Source organism: Bos indicus, chromosome 16 (genome assembly GCF_029378745.1).
Source record: "Bos indicus isolate NIAB-ARS_2022 breed Sahiwal x Tharparkar chromosome 16, NIAB-ARS_B.indTharparkar_mat_pri_1.0, whole genome shotgun sequence".
Lineage (NCBI taxonomy): Eukaryota > Metazoa > Chordata > Mammalia > Artiodactyla > Bovidae > Bos > Bos indicus.
The window spans coordinates 53,075,916-53,093,864 of NC_091775.1; the positions used below are offsets into that span (position 1 = coordinate 53,075,916).

Below are 17,949 nucleotides of genomic sequence, written 5' to 3' on the forward strand. Positions count from 1 at the left end.
CACAGCTCATCAAGGATGTTTTCCCCTTCTACCCATTATAATCCAGGGAAATATGGTTGGGAACTCAAACAGGAAGAGGGTGGCTAAAACCCTTAGAGCTGTGCTCACGTTCTTAGTACCAGCCACTCAGTTCTGAATACACTGACAACTCGCCATTAGAATGAAAACAAAGTGGACTGACTTGTTCACTCTGTGCAATAGGAGTTGCCATCATCTACCTTGAAGACCAAGTCTTGCAAGGCTGACCCCAGGACTTCCTCAACTGGCCTTACCTATGCATCCCTGCAGCTGTTTCCCTGGAGATGGCTTTCTGGGAGGATTCCTTACAAACTATTGGTGGCACCTGGTGAATTGTCCCCAGACCTGTTTTCAGAAATGATTATGAGGACTGCCTGCTAATGCAGGGGACAAGAGTTCAATCCCTGGTCTAGGAGGACTCCACATGCTGTGGGGCAACTAAGCCCATCCGCCACAACTACTGAGCCCATGGGCCACAACTACTAAAGCCTGAGAGCCCTAGAGCCCACGCTCTGCAATAAGAGAAGCCACTGCAACTAGAGAGTAGCCATGACTCACTACACTAGAGAAAGCCTGCCCGCAGTCACAGAGGCCCAGCGCAGCCTATTATTTATTTATTTAATTAAATAAATTAAAATCTAAAAAAAGAGAAATGATTGTGAGGCTCCTGCTTGGAGCAGTGCTTGGATCTTCAAGTTCTGCATCAGGGGACAGTGATCTAGTCACAGCCACCACGTGGCCCCCACTGTCTGTGCAGCTGCAGCTTCGGCACTTTACCTGTGTGTTTCTCCAGCACTCATCTCAAAATGAGTCACCTCCATTTTGCTGGTGTAGAGATCAAAGCTCAGAAGGATCCAATTATTTGCCCAAGATCATCCTTCTAGTGGTAAAGAACCCACTTGCCAGTGCAGGAGACTTAAGAGATGTGGGTTTGATCCTTAGGTTGGGAAGATCCCCTGGAGGAGGACATGGTAACCCACTCCAGTATTCTTGCCTGGATAATCCCTTGGAGTGAGGAGCCTGGTGGGCTTCAGTCCCTAGGGTTGCACAGAGTCCGACATGATTAAAGCAACTTAGCACGCACGCATCCTTCTAGGAAGCAGCAATGCTTGGATTAAAACAAAATCCTCCCTGATTGAAAGCCCATCTCTCACCCTCTGAGCTTGCAGACAGAACAGAGGCTGTCCTTTCATACATCTACACTTAAATACTCAGCTTGATTTGTCCTAGAAGCTAAATGGGCCTTGTCAGGGCCCTTAAGGCAACGAATGAGACCATTAATCCTCAGAAGGGCTCTTTGAGTACTGTCCTTTGTGGCTTGTGGTTTGATTGATCCATCCATTTCCAGGGATAAAGCTGTGTTGCATTTTCAATTTTGCTCTGCACTTGCAGGGTTATTTTGGCTTTGCCATCTCACATGTGTCCATCCAGAACCAAGGCTTTGTTGTTGTTGTTCAATCGCTAAGTCATGTCTGACTGTGACCCCATGAACTGTAGCCTTCTAGGCACCTCTGTCCATGGGATTTCCCAGGCAAGGATCCTGGAGTGGGTTTCCATTTCCTCCTCCAGGGAATTTTTCCCTACCTTGGGTTTGAACCTGTGTCTCCTGCATTGGCAGGCAGATTCTTTACCACTGAGCCACCTAGGAAGCCCAGGAACCAAGGTATCCCAGGACATTTGGCAGCAAGCAACAGAATCCCACTCCAACTCATTTCAGCAAAAATAGTACTTACTGAAATCAGCCTGGGGCATCCTATAGACCCAAAGGGCAGCGAATGAGGTCAGACAAAGGAGAACCCAGGACAGGGGAGGCCAGCCAGCTGATCTCTCTTTCTATGGACCATTTTCACATCTCTTCTTGCAGACCAGCTTTCTCTGTGCACCTGGCTGCCTGGTGGTTTTCAAGTTTATTATATCCAGAGCAAGTAGCCAGTCCAAAGTGACCATGATCATTGTCACCCAAGGCCAGGGGACCCACTTTGGGAAACACTGTCCAGGCGAGAACCTTTCCCATAGAGAGCAGGGCTTCATGCTGTATCCCTGGAGCCCAGAATGGTACCTGGCTCGTAAGGTATTTGTGGAGCTCGATATGTATTTGTGGGTGCACCCAGCTGACTTAGCTGTGCACACATACACACCAGGCAGTGTTCTGGGCTGCAGTTACAGTCATGTTCCAACATGATCTTCTGCATCTGTCATCTGCTTGTGGCTCCCCTTCATCAGCACTGTCACCAGTCTGAGAAAAGTGAAAATCAGAACCGAGACCAAGTGGAGTGTCCACTGTGAGACCAGCACTGCCTACGATGCAAAGGCAGTGCCCGCCTTCAAGGACTTGGGCTAAATTTAGGATTAGAGCTTAAAAGGGGGAATTTACTGGCATGACACAGCATCTTTTGTGGAACCCAGGAGCAGACGTACAGCAGGGCTAACCAAGGACCAGGACCAAGGACCAGAAAGTCATCCAGAAACAGTTTCTGAAGTCTCATCTTCACCTCTGCCTCTTTAAGCACTCAGCTTCCCTCTCTGCTGAGCAACTTGCCCTGCTTCACTCACTTATCAAGGCTATGGTTTTTCCAGTGGTCATGTATGGATGTGAGAGTTGGACTATAAAGAAAGCTGAGCACTGAAGAATTGATGCTTTTGAACTGTGGTGTTGGAAAAGAAGACTCTTGAGAGTCTCTTGGACTGCAAGGAGATCCATCCAGTCCATCCTAAAGGAGATCAGTCCTGGGTGTTCATTGGAAGGACTGATGCTGAAGCTGAAACTCCAGATCTTTGGCTACCTGATGCAAAGAGATGACTCATTTGAAAAGATCCTGATGCTGGGAAAGATTGAGGGCAGGAGGAGAAGGGGACGACAGAGGATGAGATGGTTGGATGGCATCAATGACTCAATGGACTTTGGGTTTGGGTGGGCTCCAGGAGTTGGTGATGGACAGGGAGGCCTGGCGTATTTTGGTTCATGGGGTCACAAAAAGTCGGACATGACTAAGCGACTGAACTGACTGAATCCCTGAGACCACTTGGCCCAGCCATCTCCATTCCGGGACTTGGGAGAGATGAGCCTAGCCTAGCCTAGCTTCTGATTGGTCCTAGGTCAGGTGAACACATACCTACCAGCTGTGACTTGAGAGGGTGGAGGTCACAGGACACTGACATGGCTGCTGAGATTCTTTCTTTTGGGTGGGGTGGGAGTGGTAATGGGGAATTTTCTTTGCTCTTTCATAGCCCTGGGACCAGTTAGGGTCCAAGAACAGGTGGGTGGCTTCTTGACTTTCCCCCCTGCCCTGCTTCTCTGCCTTTCTTCTTCTTTTATAAAAGATTATTTATTTGGCTGCACTGGCTCTTAGTTGCAATATGTGGGATTTTTTTTTTTCTTTTAAGTTGCAGCATATGGGATCTATTAATAGATTCCTGACCAGGAGTCAAATCTGAGTCCCCTGCATTGGGAGCGTGGTGTCTTAGTCATTGGACCACCAGGGAAGTCCCTGCCTTTCTTATGTTTTCCTTAAGAACAAAAACAACAATGGAGAGAACAGGGTCTTTCTTCTGGTCTTCACCTTTATAGCTCTCTTTTTAATAGTCAAAAGATAGAAAGCTCTGATAAGTCTGAACAAACAGGATGAGTGTGCCTTGGGGAATTCTGAGGTGAAAGTGACATCCTGCTTTGGTTTTAATTTAATATTGCAGATAACTCATTGCCACATTCCCAGCTAACATTCTCTCTGCCTTGCTTTTAGACAGAGGTGCATCCACGCTCTGTAGTTTACCTACTAAGTATCTACAATCTATTCTCTGAGCAACATAAAATAATTTTCTACTTGATCATTTCCAAACATACAAAAACAAAAATTTCTGTGTGTGTGTGTGTGTGCGCGCGCACCGCACACTCAGTCATCTCCGACTCTTTTTCAACCTCATGGACTGTAGCCCATCAGGTTCCTCTATCCATGAAATTTGACAGGCAAGAATACTGGAGCAGGTTGCCATCTCCTTCTCCAAGGGACTCTTCCCAACCCAGGGACCGAAGTCACATCTCTTGTTTCTCCTGCTTTGGCAGGCAGATTCTTTACCACTGTGTGCCACCTAGGAAGCCCCCAATTTCTACAGCACTCATGCCTTATAGGATGAGCCCAGAAGCAAAGCAAGGGCTGGTTTCTAATGAGTTGAAGATTGAGTCCCTTGTTGGTTTCCTAAAGTCACTATAATGAATTCCCATGAGCGTTGTGGTCTAAAACAACAAACTTACTCTCTTAACGGTTCTAGGGGCCGAAAGCCCCAAGTCAGCATCAGCTGGGCTGAAATCAAGGTGTTTCAGAAGGACTGAACTCCTGTGAGTGCTCTAGGGAAGAGTGATTTCATGTCTCTTCCAGCTCTGGTGGCTGTGGGTGTCCCTTGACTTGTAGGTGCATCACTCCAGTCTCTACCTCCGTGGTCAATGTTTCCTCCTCTTCTGTGTATATAATCTCCTCCTGTCTCTCCAGGCATACTTCTGGATGGACCCACTTGGATAATCCAGGATAAGCTCAAGTCAAAAATCCTTAATTTCATTGCATCTGCAAAACTTTACCTTGTAAGGTAATGTTCTTGGGTCCTAGGGATTAGAGCCTGAGATCTTTGGGGCCACAGAGCAACCTACTGCAAGCCCCAAATGTCTTTCTCTCCTGAGGAGGGTCTAGGCTGGGTAGACCCCCTGACAGATGTCTACCAGAGACCAGATCAAGAGCCCTTGTAGAAGGTCACTTACTTTTTTATTTTGCTTGTGCTAGATCTTCATCGTGGCATGTGGGTTTCTCTTATAGACCACAGGCTCTAGAATGCAGGCTGCATAGTGGTGATATGTGGGCTCAGTTGCCCGGTGGCATGTGGGATCTTAGTTCCCCAACTAGGCAATCGAACCTGTGTCCCCTCCATTGGGAGGCGGATTCTTAATCACTGGACCACCAGGGAAGTCCCTAGAAGGTAATTTCTCAGCTCATTTGGAACCTTGCTCCTCCCCTTTCTTTTTTCCTCCTGTTTGTCCTCCAATCAAGGAGAAGCATTAGGAGTAGATGAAGAGCAAGTCCAGCCCAGAGTTACATGGAGAGGCCCTGGGTGGCTCAGGGGTGGGCTGGGACCAGACCAGGCCTCCAGGTATCCCAGGTCACCAAGCAGACCCTTGTAGCTTCCTGTTTATAAATTTACATGAGGAAATGAAAGGTTGGGATTTCGGCACTGTGGCCAATTCTGTTATAAGAAGGTGCTTGACCTTCTAATGGCTGCTCCTTCCCTCCCACAGGAGCTTTTAGGAAAACATTCAGGGCCTGAGAATTTGCTCTCCCAGCCACACAGACCCCTAGCAGCCAGCTCCAGGCTCACCAACACCAGGAAGGGAACTTTGTGTTTTATTTTGGTTTTTATTTTTGGCCATGCCACATGGCATGTGGAACTTCCCCACCCAGGAACTGAACCCATGCCTCTGACATTGGAAGCATGGAGTCTTAACCATTGGACTTAACCACGTCCCAGAAAGGGAACTTTGGACTTGCTGTCTAAATATCCAGAATTTTCTGTTGGGCATGTCGGTTGACAGGGACACTCTCAGCACTTGGGACACACAAGTCCTCATTTAAAGTCTGAAAGAGCCCTTTCCACTGAGTGGCACAGTAGACTGTGGAAGAACTAAGGCCCTGGGGCCTAGGTTCAAATCCCAGCTCTGCCACTTATTAGTGGTGTGACATGGGGCCCCTTAATTAACCCGATTCTCCATGAACTAACCCACAGTAGGAATACCTGGCTTGTGTGGGTGTGTGCTCTGTTGTGTTCAGCCCCATGGATTGTAGCCTGCCAGACTCCTCTTTCCATGAAAGTTTCCAGTCAAGAATATTGGAATAGGTTGCCATTTCCTACTCCAGGGGATCTTCTCGACCCAGAGACTGAAGAATCTCTTGCGTCTCCTGCAGTGGCAGGCAGATTCTTTACCACCAGCACCACCTGGGAAGCCCAATACCTGGCCTGGGCACAGCTGAACAGGGATAAATATGTGAAGTGCTTAGCATAGCACCTGGCGGATACTAAGTGTTCAGGATATATTAGCTAGCATTGTTCTCATTGGTGAGATTTCTCCCTAAGCAAGTCAGTGTTGGAAGAGCTGTTAAGGTAATCTAGCACCAAATGTACGACATATAAAATATTTTATTACAAAAAGCTCATTTTAGAAGGAACAGAACATCTCAGATGGCTTTCTTTCTTTTTTTTTTTTTTTTTTTGCCAATACATAGGAGAGACTAGGAAAAGTCTACCAATGAGACTAGGATCTTATGCATCCTCAGGTCTTGAGGCCTCAAAACAACCGATGGCATCAGGGTTCTGAGAACCCCACCTGGGTCTCACCCCCATGTAATCATCCAGCCTCTTGTTCAGCTTAATTCATGATATGGGTGTGTCCTTTCTGTAGAGCCGGTCATCTTTCCTACGCACAGTGCAGGACTCCAGGGAGAAAGTGAAGACATAACTTATTTTCTTTGGGAAACAAAACAGTCCTAGTGGAAGCAAAACAAAGCCATGATCTAAGCCAGTTGCTACGTATCCTTTCCTTATCAGAAGGAGGAGTATTGTCCCCAGCAATTCAATGTCAAGGAAGGACAAAGGGGAAGATGCCGGCACTGCTTCCCTGGATGGGGTCACAGCTTCTTAAGATCCGGGGCAGCAGCTCTTTCCAATGTACCTGTGACCGGAGGTCCTGGGGACCCCAGAGTCACTCCCCAGTCCTAGAACACCCTCAGCTCCTGGCCCCATCCAAATAGCTAAGTACACACCTGGCCCCTCCGCTTCTCAACTGTGGCTGAAGTGGCTTCATTCGGGGTCTGTTGGTGCAGAGGACGAGAAACAGGAGGGAATCCGCCCAGAAGGGGCCATCAGTCGGGGGGCCGGGCATCAGGGGCCTTCTCCTGGACCTCATCGTACTGTGGGGGGGGTGTCAAAGGCTCGATGGAGGGAGGAGGCACGTTTTTGTCTGGCAGGTTGATCCTAAAGTCTTTGAGGTGAAGCTTTTCGGATTTTATCCTTCTCACTTTCAGCGGCTTCAGGCGTTTGGACAACTTGGAGTTCTGCCTGTCGGGGGGGTTCCCTGGGCTGGTCTCCACGTCGGCCCTGGTTGTGGTGGGGCTCGTCTCATCCAGCCCCGTCAAGGACTCATAGGAGGGGAGAGAGATGCTCATCCGGGGGTTCTGGTCCGCGTCCCTCCCTTCCGCGTAGTTTGTGTTCATCACTTCCTCGTAGCTGGGGACGTAGTACCGTGAGGAGGCCTCCTCCTCCTCCTCCTGGCTGCAAGATAGCAACACAGACATGGGATGGTTAGCATGTGCTCGAGTCACTTACGATCACAAAGAGACAGATCCCAGACCACATGTTGCCACTGGGACCCCGGATACCAGCCTTGTTAATAACAGGTGTATCCAAGGAGGAATAAGAGCTATCACTTCACCTATTGGCTACAAGCCAGACACTGTTCTAAGTACATATAAACTAATGTCATCTTCCTAAAGACACTATGAGTTAGGTTCTATTGGGTTGGCCAGAAAGTTTGTTTGGGCTTTTCCACTGGATAATATGGAAAACCCAAATGAACTTTTTGGCCAGCCCAATATTGGTATACCCATTTTATGGATGGGAAATTACAGAATAATTTGAGATACATGTAAATTTTATATTCCAGATATTCTTTCTCTACCCAGGAACAACCATTTTGCTTCAAATTGGCACCTGTTTCATGTATGTTTATGTTGTCTATGGTCAAAGGACGCCCATCTGGGCATCAGAATAGCCCACCTGGCATGCTGTTACATTTGGGCTAAAAAGCAGGGGAGGTTAACACTTTTCATTTTATGGATGGGAAAACAGATACATTGAGGTCAAGGGACTTGGTCATACCTTTAATGATGGGTGACTAGTTTTCCTTCTTTGCTCTTTTTTGTATTTCCCAAGTTTTCTAGAATATGCCTGATTATCTTTTACTTTCAGAAAATTTGTTTAATTTTTCCAAAATAAAAACATCTCCCATTCCACTAGAAAGATAAGACATTCTTACTGAAAATTCAAACACTACAGAAAAATTTAATAAAGAATATAAAAATACTTAGATTGCCAGGAGAAATATCAACAACCTCAGATATGCAGATGATACCTAAAGGCAGAAAGTGAAGAGGGACTAATGAGCCTCTTGATGAGAGTGAAAAAGGATAGTGAAAAAGCTGGCTTAAAACTCAACATTCAAAAAACGAAGATCATAGTATCTGGTCCTGTCACTTCATGGCAAATAGATGGAGAAAAAGTGGAAACAGTGACAGGTTTTATTTTCTTGGACTCCAAAATCACTGTGGATGATGATTGCAGCCACAAAATTAAGATACTTGCTCCTTGAAAGAAAAGCTATGACAAACCTAGACAGCATATTAAGAAGCAGAGACATCACTTTGCCAACAAAGGTCCATATAGTCAAAGCTATGATCTTTCCATTAGTCATGTATGGATGTGAGAGTTGGACCATAAAGAAGGCTGAGCACTGAAGAATTGATGCTTCTGAGTTGTGGTATTGAAGAAGACTCTTGAGAATCCCTTGGACTGCAAAGAAATCAAACCAGTCAATCCTATAGGAAATCAGTCCTGAATATTCATTGGAAGGACTGATGTTGAAGCTGAAGCTTCAATACTTTGGCCACCTGATGGGAAGAGCCAACTCATTGGAAAAGACCCTGATGCTGGGAAAGAATGAAGGCAGGAGAAGGGGGTAACAGAAGACGAGATGGTTGGTGGCATTACTGACTCAATGGACTTGAGTTTAAGCAAGTTCTGGGAGATAGTGAAGGACAGGGAAGCCTGGTGTGCTTCAGTTCACGGGATCGCAAAGAGTTGGATACGATTTAGCGGCTGAACAATAACAACATTCTGCTATACACCTTTCCAGATCCTTCTCTAGTCCCATAGCCACAATGTCTGATGTGATGAAGACCTTAACATGCTGTGTTATAAACCTCCTTTTCTCAGAGATACAGATTCACATTAACAAATATAGTTTGGCAGTGGCTGCAGAGAATTCTAGTGAATGGGCATGTTATAATTTAGCTCGACTGATGGATATTTAGTAGTCACATCTGTCTATGCTATTTTCAGCAATGCTCTGGTAAATCTATGAGTACAGACCCCTTTGCACTTGTGTGACTGTGTCCCAAAGATAAGCTCTTAGGAAGGTAACTGATAGGCGCACACATCTTTAAAACGCCGGTTACAGTGAATTCCCCTTCAGTAAGGCTATGTCAACCAGCCCCTCATTAGCAACCCACTTCCTGACAAATCTTTAACCCGGAGTACAGTCTATGTTGGCCAGCAGATAGGCAAAGAATTACAATGCCTTTTGTTGGTTGTTTGTATTTCCTGACTAATGAGACTGAACAACTATCATTTGAATGTCTGTGAAATGCTTGTTCGTGTTCTTGGTCCATTTTCCAACCGTGTGTTCTTTAACATTCATTTGTAAGGCATCTTAAAAAATTTTTTTTTTATTGTGATAAAAATCACATAATATAAAGCATACTATTTTAACCGTATTTTAACTGTGTATTTCAGTGGCACTAGTCCATTCACAGTGTTGTGCATGTCTCACCATCATCCATTTCCCAAATTTTTCACCTCTCTAAACTGAAACTCTCCCCATTAAACACTAAGTCTCCATTCCCCATCCCTACCCCTACCCGCTACCTCCCCAACCTCTGGGCCCTGGCATCTATCAATGTACTTTCTAACTCTATGAATGTGAGGTACTACTCTAGGTGCCTTGTATAAGTGGAATCAAACAGTATTTGCATCTGTTGTATATTGGAATGCATTTTTAAGGTTAACTTAATATCTGTCCTACAAACAGACTGTGCCTTCTTCCCCCCACCCCACCCCATGCTATACAGTAGGTTCTCATCAGTTATCTATTTTATACAAGTAGTGCTCTTTTTATACTTGGGGTATCAACTTTTATCTTATGCCCCCAATTCAGCACTTGCTTTTTAAATGTGTCTGTAGCATTTTTTTTTTGTCAAATAGAACCTTGCTTCCCAACCTTTCAACTCAAAGCATAAACATCCAGGACACTGGGGGTAAATGGACTAGCTTCCAGGGGACAGGCTCTGGCCACCCCAGCTGCCATGCAGATCCCCTGGAGGGTGTGTCAGAATCTTGACACAACTGTAATCATTCATTCAAACCATATTATTTGGGAAACTCTGGGATCAAAAGATAAAGTCATTTGTAAAACGATAAACTGTTTCACAGAAGCGGTCATGGGAGACAGCCCCTTAGATTAAAATGTTCTCACCATTGTTGAGTCCTGAGCCTGTGGGTATGCATGTGGGTGTGCGTGTCCATCCCCAGTCCGGGTCCGGTCGGCCATCCTCACCTGTCCTCCTCATGGGCGTGCGGTTCGACCCCTGGGTGCTGGATGTGTGCCAGCTCCTCGCCCTGCCGCTGCTTCCTCTTGTCCCGGATGCTCAGGCAGATTGAGAGCAGGAGTAGCATCACGCCGGCCCCAACCAGCACGTAGGCCACAGAGAAGGTCTTGCTCTTAAGGATGCCACTTCCTACCTCCGTCTTGTTCCCCTGAGCAGCCGGCTTTTCTGCGTTGCTGAACCCAGGGACCAGGTTCCACATGGCCATGATGATCCCAAGGACCAGCATCCCCAGGCCGATGGCAGTCAGCGCATAGTGCGAGCCGTTGGCTTTGGACTGGGCCATCATGCCAGCAGGAGCGGGGCAAGGTCCAGGTTCAAAGAGAGAAAATAAATAAATAAAAAGCAGCAGCTGCAACAAAACGTCCTGAACGAAAGCCCTAGGGCCACACTAAAAAAACGGCGGCTGGACTCTCGAGGGATGGTTGCAAGCCAACACAAGGCATCCTGTGTAGACGGCTGCGTCTGGGAGGTCTGCGAGGAAAGCAGAGAGGAGAGAGCAAAGTCATTTCTGATTCAAGGCGCTCTGCTGAATGCGGTGGCTGTGCTCCTGACTAGGGACGGGGTCGGGGCGGGGTTGAGGGGTAGGGGGAGGCAGGACTGAGTCATGGCCAGGGCTGGGCTTGCCTCTGATGCATTCCAGACGTCTTACGTGCCCTGCTCCTTCTGTGATCTGCCTCCCCAACCTGAAAAGGAGAAGCCAGACCTTTCCCTGCGGGAAGCCAGAAAGGTCAGAGCTGCTGGTCATCCAGATATTTTGTGGGATTTAGTGAAGTGCAGTACAATCTCAGCCTCTCACCAGCTACGGCGAGAGTGAACCATGGCTTCCTGAGCCATGTCAATATTGCCTGGCTGACCGGCATCAGTCATGATGTGACCCAGTGGAAGTAGCTTCCCATTGTCTGCAGCACAAAATCCAGGCTCCTTGGAATCCTGCTCATGGCGGGCTCAACCTGACCCTGCCTCTCCCACTCATCTTGCACTTCACTCTCCCTCGCAAACTCCCTCCAGGGTTTCTGCCCTTCTTTGATCAGCCCTGCTCAGCTGCCCTTCTGTGTCTCCCACAAGCCCCCAGGATCTTCTGTGGCAAATCTCTTTCTTTCTGTGACCACTTCTTTTCCACTTTGCTCCTGGAACATAGCAGCACCCTCCCTCCCCCAATGCCTGCTGAATCAAATGAATGAAATAGCCAGATGAAGCTGTCCTGCAAGGCATGCTTCTTTTCAGCCACATGGAGTTTTACCTTTTTTTTTTTCCCTTCTCTCTTAAAGGGTGCTTTTCCGTTTATTTTTGGCTGGCACGGCATGTGTGGCATGCGGGATCTTAGTTCCCCAACCAAGGAATGGAATCTGTGCCCCCTGTATGTGGAGCAGGGAGTCTTAACCACTGCACTGCCAGGGAAGTTCTGAGTTTTGCTTTTCTTAAAGGGGCAGAAACCTGCACATCCATCATCTTAGCTGTTGTGCCCAGCTGGATGAAAAACCCTGTCTTGTGAAGCAGCTCCGAGACCTTGTGCTCATGGGATCAATCAGCTGGGAGTCTGTAACAATTTGCTGGCAGGGAGAGGGAGCCTGATAAGCCAGTGACTTGAAGGTTTGAGATTGGAACACTTTCAGGGGGCTGGAGGACCAGCGAGTAAGGCTCCTGGCTAATTACTCCTCAATACATTATCCCTGCCACAGCAATCTTTGCAGAACAGTAAAACTTTACAGCTGTTTAGATGGGCAAGGCCCTATTTGCCATTCCACATTCTTTCCGCTCCTTGCAAAAAGATGGCTAACCAGGCCATGTGAAATCTGATGCTGCCGAGATATTTTCTCATCAAGTACTGGGCTCCATCTGAAACTGGCCACTTTGTTCAAAAATACTCTAAAAATAATTGGGATAACATCTTCTACTGGCTTGAAGTCCATTCCTTCTTTTTTTTTCTCCCACTCAACAAATATTTCACATGTACCTGCTAAGCAGTGTTCAGTACTAGAGAAATACTGATGAACAAATTAAGGATTAGCGGGGAGGTTTCAGGCCAGCAGGAGAACAGTCCACAGGGAATAACAATAAAGTAGGGAGAGAGAGAGAGAAAAAATAAGGCATAATCTGTTTTTAGGACATATATTAAGTTAAATATAACTTAATGCCTTCTTAAGAAGGCATTCCAATTACATTGGGTGCTAAGTTGTTTCAGTCATGTCCGAATCTTTGGGACCCCATGGACTATAGCCCACCAAGCTCCTCTGTCCATGGGATTCTCCAGGCAAGAATACTAGAGTGCGTTGCCATGCCCTCCTCCAGGGGATCAAACCCACATCTCTTACATCTCTGCGTTGGCAGGCAGATTCTTTACCACTAGCGCCACCTGACTCCACTTATATAAGGTACCTACAATAGTCAAATTTATAGAGTCAGAAAGTACATTGGTAGATGCCAGGGGCCAAGGGGTGGAGGTGGAGAAGGGGAATGGGGACTTAAGTGTTTAATGGGGACAGGGTTTCAGTTTTGGAAGATGAAAAATTTGGGAGATGGATGATGGTGCTGATGGTGAGAGTTGCACAACAATGTGAATGTACTTAGTGCCACTGAACTGCATAGTTAAATATGGTTACAATAGTATGCGTTATGTGATTTTTATCACAATAAAAATATTAAAAAGGGCTTCCCTGGTGGCTCAGTGGTCAAGAATCCGCCTGCCAATGCCAGAGACCTTGGTTCAAGCCCTGATCCAGGAAGATCCCACATGTCACGGAGCAACTAAACCCGTGGGCCACAAGTCCTGAGCCTGTGCTCTAGAGCCCAGGAGCCACAACTACTGAGCCCATGTGCCCTACAGCCTGGCTCTGCAACAAGAGAAGCTACTGCAGTGAGAAGCCTGCCACATTAACTAGAGTAGCCCCCTCTCACTGCAACTGAAGTCCCCGCGGCAACGAAGACCCACAAAATAAAACCAATGAAGACCCACAGCCAAAAATAAAGTAATAAAATTTTTAAAAATTAAAAAAATAATGAGAAGAAAGTACAGGAACTGTGGCACTAGGCAGCCGGGAGTCCTAACTCAGGCTGGAGGGCATATGGAGAATCTTGTGAGAGAGAAGCCCCACTTCACATATGAGGGTCTGCCTCCTGAATGTGCTATACTATATGGGTGGGTACAAGTGTGTACATACATGCACACACATGCCCGTGTGCTGGTGTATGACCATGCTCGTGTGTGCATGCAGAACACTGAACAAGAATCCTGTCGGAGACACTTGCAGTGAGGCCAGCTGCTAATCGCCTACTGTATACACAAGGCGGTGTGCTTCTCACATCACTCATGGCCAGCGAAGGGAAGGATGAGGGGTTTCGCAGCCCTAGCAATGCCTCGGTTCTGCCAAATGGATTGGAGACAAAGGTCAGAACTAGGGGGCTCAGTGGTAGAGAGATGCAGCCTGAGCCTTGTGCTGGAAGCAGGAGAGAAGAAGAAACTATTCACTGAGCACCTGCTCAGGGCTGGACAGCCAGGCCTCTTACCGGGGAGGCTGACAACCTGTTTATTAACTCAGTGATGTGGCCACATTACCCTAACTGGCTCCTCGCTCTCATTCATTCTCAATTCAAGTTTTGCTTTGTGCTGTCACATGAGTAAAACAGGCCCCTGATGAGGGACATGGGCAGAGATGAAAACGTCAGAACGAACACATTCTTGGCCTGTTGTCAATGACTGAAAACCGGCAGTAATACTCAGTGTGGGTGAGGGTGTTGGGATGGGCGATTTCATACAGTTTTTCTGGGTGGCAAGTTTTGGCATTTAGGGATCAAAAGTTTCAAAAATGTTTATACCCTCAAGCTCTGTCATTCCAACTTCTAAGAATTATGTACAGGGCAAGGATATTCATCCTAACTTGATAGCAGTGGGAAACTAGAAACTACTTCAACAGCCACTAGTCTGGATCTGGTTAAATAAAATACGCACTTACTGAATTATGGTCTCAAAGCAGCTGATGATAGATTTTAAAATCAAATAAGAGTATGTTCAGTGTGATCCTAATTTTTATAAAGCTCTGTACATGGGCATGTATTATTCATATGAATATATAGGGGAAAAGGCTGAATGATTTTACTTATGTTAAAATAAAGAGGCAATATATTTCATATATGTAAACATATATGTAAAATCCCAGATGAGAGACACATTCCAAACTTGTGCCAAAGATTGTTTCTGGGGATGAAGGGGGCTTAGGAAGTGTAACTTTTACTCTATTTCTGTATTTTTTAGAGACAAAAGACCTACATACTCTATTTCTGTAGTCTGAATTTTTTACAGTTAGAATGTATTGTCTTAAGGCAACACAGCTTGGTGGTTAAGTGTGAGCTGTGGAACCAGGCTGCCTGGGCTCTCTGCACCTTCCCAGCTGAGTGACCTTGGACAAATGACTTAACCTCCCTGTGCCTCAGTTTCTACAACTGTTAAGATGCAGATAAAAGCTCTCTAGGACTCAACCTCATAGGAAAGGTATGATAAGTCAACAAGTAAATGTACATAAAGTACCCAGAACAGTATGTGACCAGCACACAGTGAGATCCTACAGGAAGGTTTGTTATTTAGTATTATTTAAAGCCTGCATTCTCCATGGGGTGAGCTCACCCACAAGGGGGGAAAATTGGCTCTTGGGGATGGTGTAAAATAATCTTAATTGTTACAAAGTTTGTGGCCCTCCATGGTACATAGATACTCAGCCTATCTGGTATTAAAGTTTTATGGAGTGGCGGGGTGGGGGAGCACTAGAAAAAGAACATCTAAAAAGAAAGAAGGATAGTGGGGAATAAAGGCTTGGGAGAGACACCACTGAATGTGTTACATTAAATTTCAAAACACTCAAATGATACAAGCCACAACGTTTATAGTTATTTTCTCTGGGTGTTGGGATCAGAATGGTTTTTATTTTCGTTTTCTCCTTGGGAGGGTAATAACTAGAAAACACAGAAATGTGTTGTTTTTCAAATAAGAAAACAAAATGAAGGCATTTGTTTTTTGGGTTTGCGGCAGGGTTTTGTGTCCAACGGTAGCTTCAGACCCTTTGCTGGTTCCTCCCACCCTCTGGAAACCAAGACCTCGAAGGTTCACCGTGGGGCGTGGAGACCCAGCTCCCCAACGTGCAGCTGGTGGCTATTTATCTTGTTTCTGGCTTGTTGACCCACGTTATATTTAGCATGTTGTTCTTTCCCTTTCAAAAATAATGGAAAGAAGCTAATTTTGTGCTTAGAGGATTTGGGTCACATAGTTTCCAAGATGTCCTTAAAACAGAGCAGCCTTGGTGAGCAGCCTGAGGTCCCAGCTGGCCCAGACTCACCTTGGGACCCAGGAATTGGGTCCATCACAACTCAGGTTCGAGGCAGCCCTAAGAGATGAACGAATGATCCTGTATTTAGGTTTTCAAGAAAGCTGTGAACCAGTTAAGAGAGGCACCTACCTGTGGTTAGCTGGGGAGGCAGTTGACAACTCTTCATGCTAAAAATCTTGTGTTAAGGACCCACCTGTAAAAAACCAGAAAAGCAGCTTTCTAAGTACGCTGTGACCATGTCAAGTTGAGGTACTCATGCGGGAGGCACGTGTTTTCTTCGCTTTTGGGGGAGAAGGCACATGCAAGAAAAGTTATATCAAAAGAAGCCAAGACTCTAACAAGACTAGGGCTGCAAAAGGATGATGACATGGCAGTCACACTGATGAAATCTTTCCATGGGTTTCTCCAACCTATACAAGTGCTCTGGAGAGTAAAAGGAGAAACACTCCCCAGGTCACTTTATGGGGAATGTGCAATCTTGACCCCAAAAGCAACAAGGCAGGAAAGGAAAATGACAGGTGAAGCTGATCTGCCAGTGCAGAAACAAAAATCCTAAACAAAATATCAGCAAATGGAATCCAACCACATTTTTCAAAAACGTTTATCCCAATAATGCATAGTTGATTCAACATTAGAAAATCAAATAATGTCATGTCCCAGGAGAAAAGATAAACCCTGACAGTAGCTGACTATGCAGTTATGGTCCACTGGAGTATGATGCAGCAGAGAAAAGGAATAAACCGCAGCTCCATGCACCAGCACAGACCATTCTGACAACATGTGAGGCTGAACAGGAAAGCATATTGCAGAACACACATAGCATGATTCTATTTATATGTAGTTCAAAACCAGGCAATGTATTGCTTTATCTCTGTAATTATTAGGAAGAAAGGCAAAATTATGAATTAAAATTGAGGACAACAGGTATCTCCCTGGAGGAGTGAGAAATGGTGTCGAGGAGGAATAGTGAAGGGTACCTGGGTGTTCATTAAATTATTCATTAAACATATATATATATACCTATATATACTCTTTTGATTGGCTGGAATATTTTACAGTAGGAGATTCTGAGAGTTGATACCTTTCCATTGTTCTTAGCATAAAATTCGAACTCCTTTGCTGTGGCCTTCAAATCCCACCAGATTGGACTGGGCTCTTGCCTCTTATCTCTTGACTCACCAACCCTCAGGGGGCTTCCTGTCTGTTTCTAGTCGCATTAAGCACATCCTGCTGCAGGGCCTTTGCACTTACTGCTCCCAATGCCTGAAACTCTTCTGTCCTTTTTTTTTCTGGATTTGAGCATGATGTATTTATTTTTCTAGTCTTCCTTTTATAAACTTCCTCCCCCACCCTTTTTTAAAATCTCTTAAAAAATTTTTTTATTGCAAGATATTTGTTTTATAATATTGTGCTGCTTTCTGCCATACATCAACATGAATCAGCCACAGGTATACATATGTCTCCTCCCTCTTGAACCTCCCTCCCATCTACCTGTCTTTTTTGTTTATCCATTTCCTTACCGCTTCTGTCTTTTAGCTTAAATGCCACCTCCTCAGCGAGGATTTCTTTGATCACACTACACTATCCTCTCCCTTACCCAGCTACTCTCAAGCCCCATGTTTTGGTACTTATGACATTCCTTCCTATGGATGGATGATGTTACCTCAGTCTACAACAGCCTTGCTTTGCTTTCCTATTGTCTCCCCACTGGAGTGTAAACGCCTTGACAGAAAAGTCCCATTCGCCTTGTTCATTTCTGTATACCCAGCACTCAGCACCTTGTGTCAAGACTGTAGCACAGTCTTGCTATTAACAGACTTAGTTATTAACTCTTAGTTAACAGGTGCTTAATAACTATTGTAGAATGAATGAACGACTATCTAGCAAGTTAAAAAGTTTAACTGATATCCTGTATCCATTAGGGAAAATGCCTAGTCCAAGGTTGGCATCGAGGGGGACAGGATTAGATAGAGCTAATTTTCAGGATATCCAAGTCTTATGTCCTTATGCAAATGATTTCCCAACAACACGGGAAAGTCACCCAGGCTAAATGCGACTTCCATTCTGACCCAAGACATTGACTCTGTCAGTATTTCCTGGTGGGGTTTGAGGTTTCACCTGGCCCCTGGTCTTCCTAGCAG

General features: G+C 45.8%; 1 protein-coding gene across 1 annotated transcript in view; it reads right to left on the bottom strand.

The window, feature by feature from the left end:
- Positions 1-6,174: 6,174 nt before the first annotated feature.
- The window catches only part of TMEM51 (transmembrane protein 51), a 59,302-nt gene continuing 47,527 nt past the window's right edge, over positions 6,175-17,949 (bottom strand). Inside the window, exons 2-4 of the mRNA XM_019976753.2 lie at positions 15,938-16,001; positions 10,442-10,964; positions 6,175-7,323 (exon numbers count right to left, since the gene is read on the bottom strand). Coding sequence (XP_019832312.2) covers positions 6,915-7,323; positions 10,442-10,779 — 747 coding nt within the window. The 5' untranslated portion in view covers positions 10,780-10,964; positions 15,938-16,001 and the 3' untranslated portion in view covers positions 6,175-6,914. The remainder of the gene's footprint in view (positions 7,324-10,441; positions 10,965-15,937; positions 16,002-17,949) is intronic.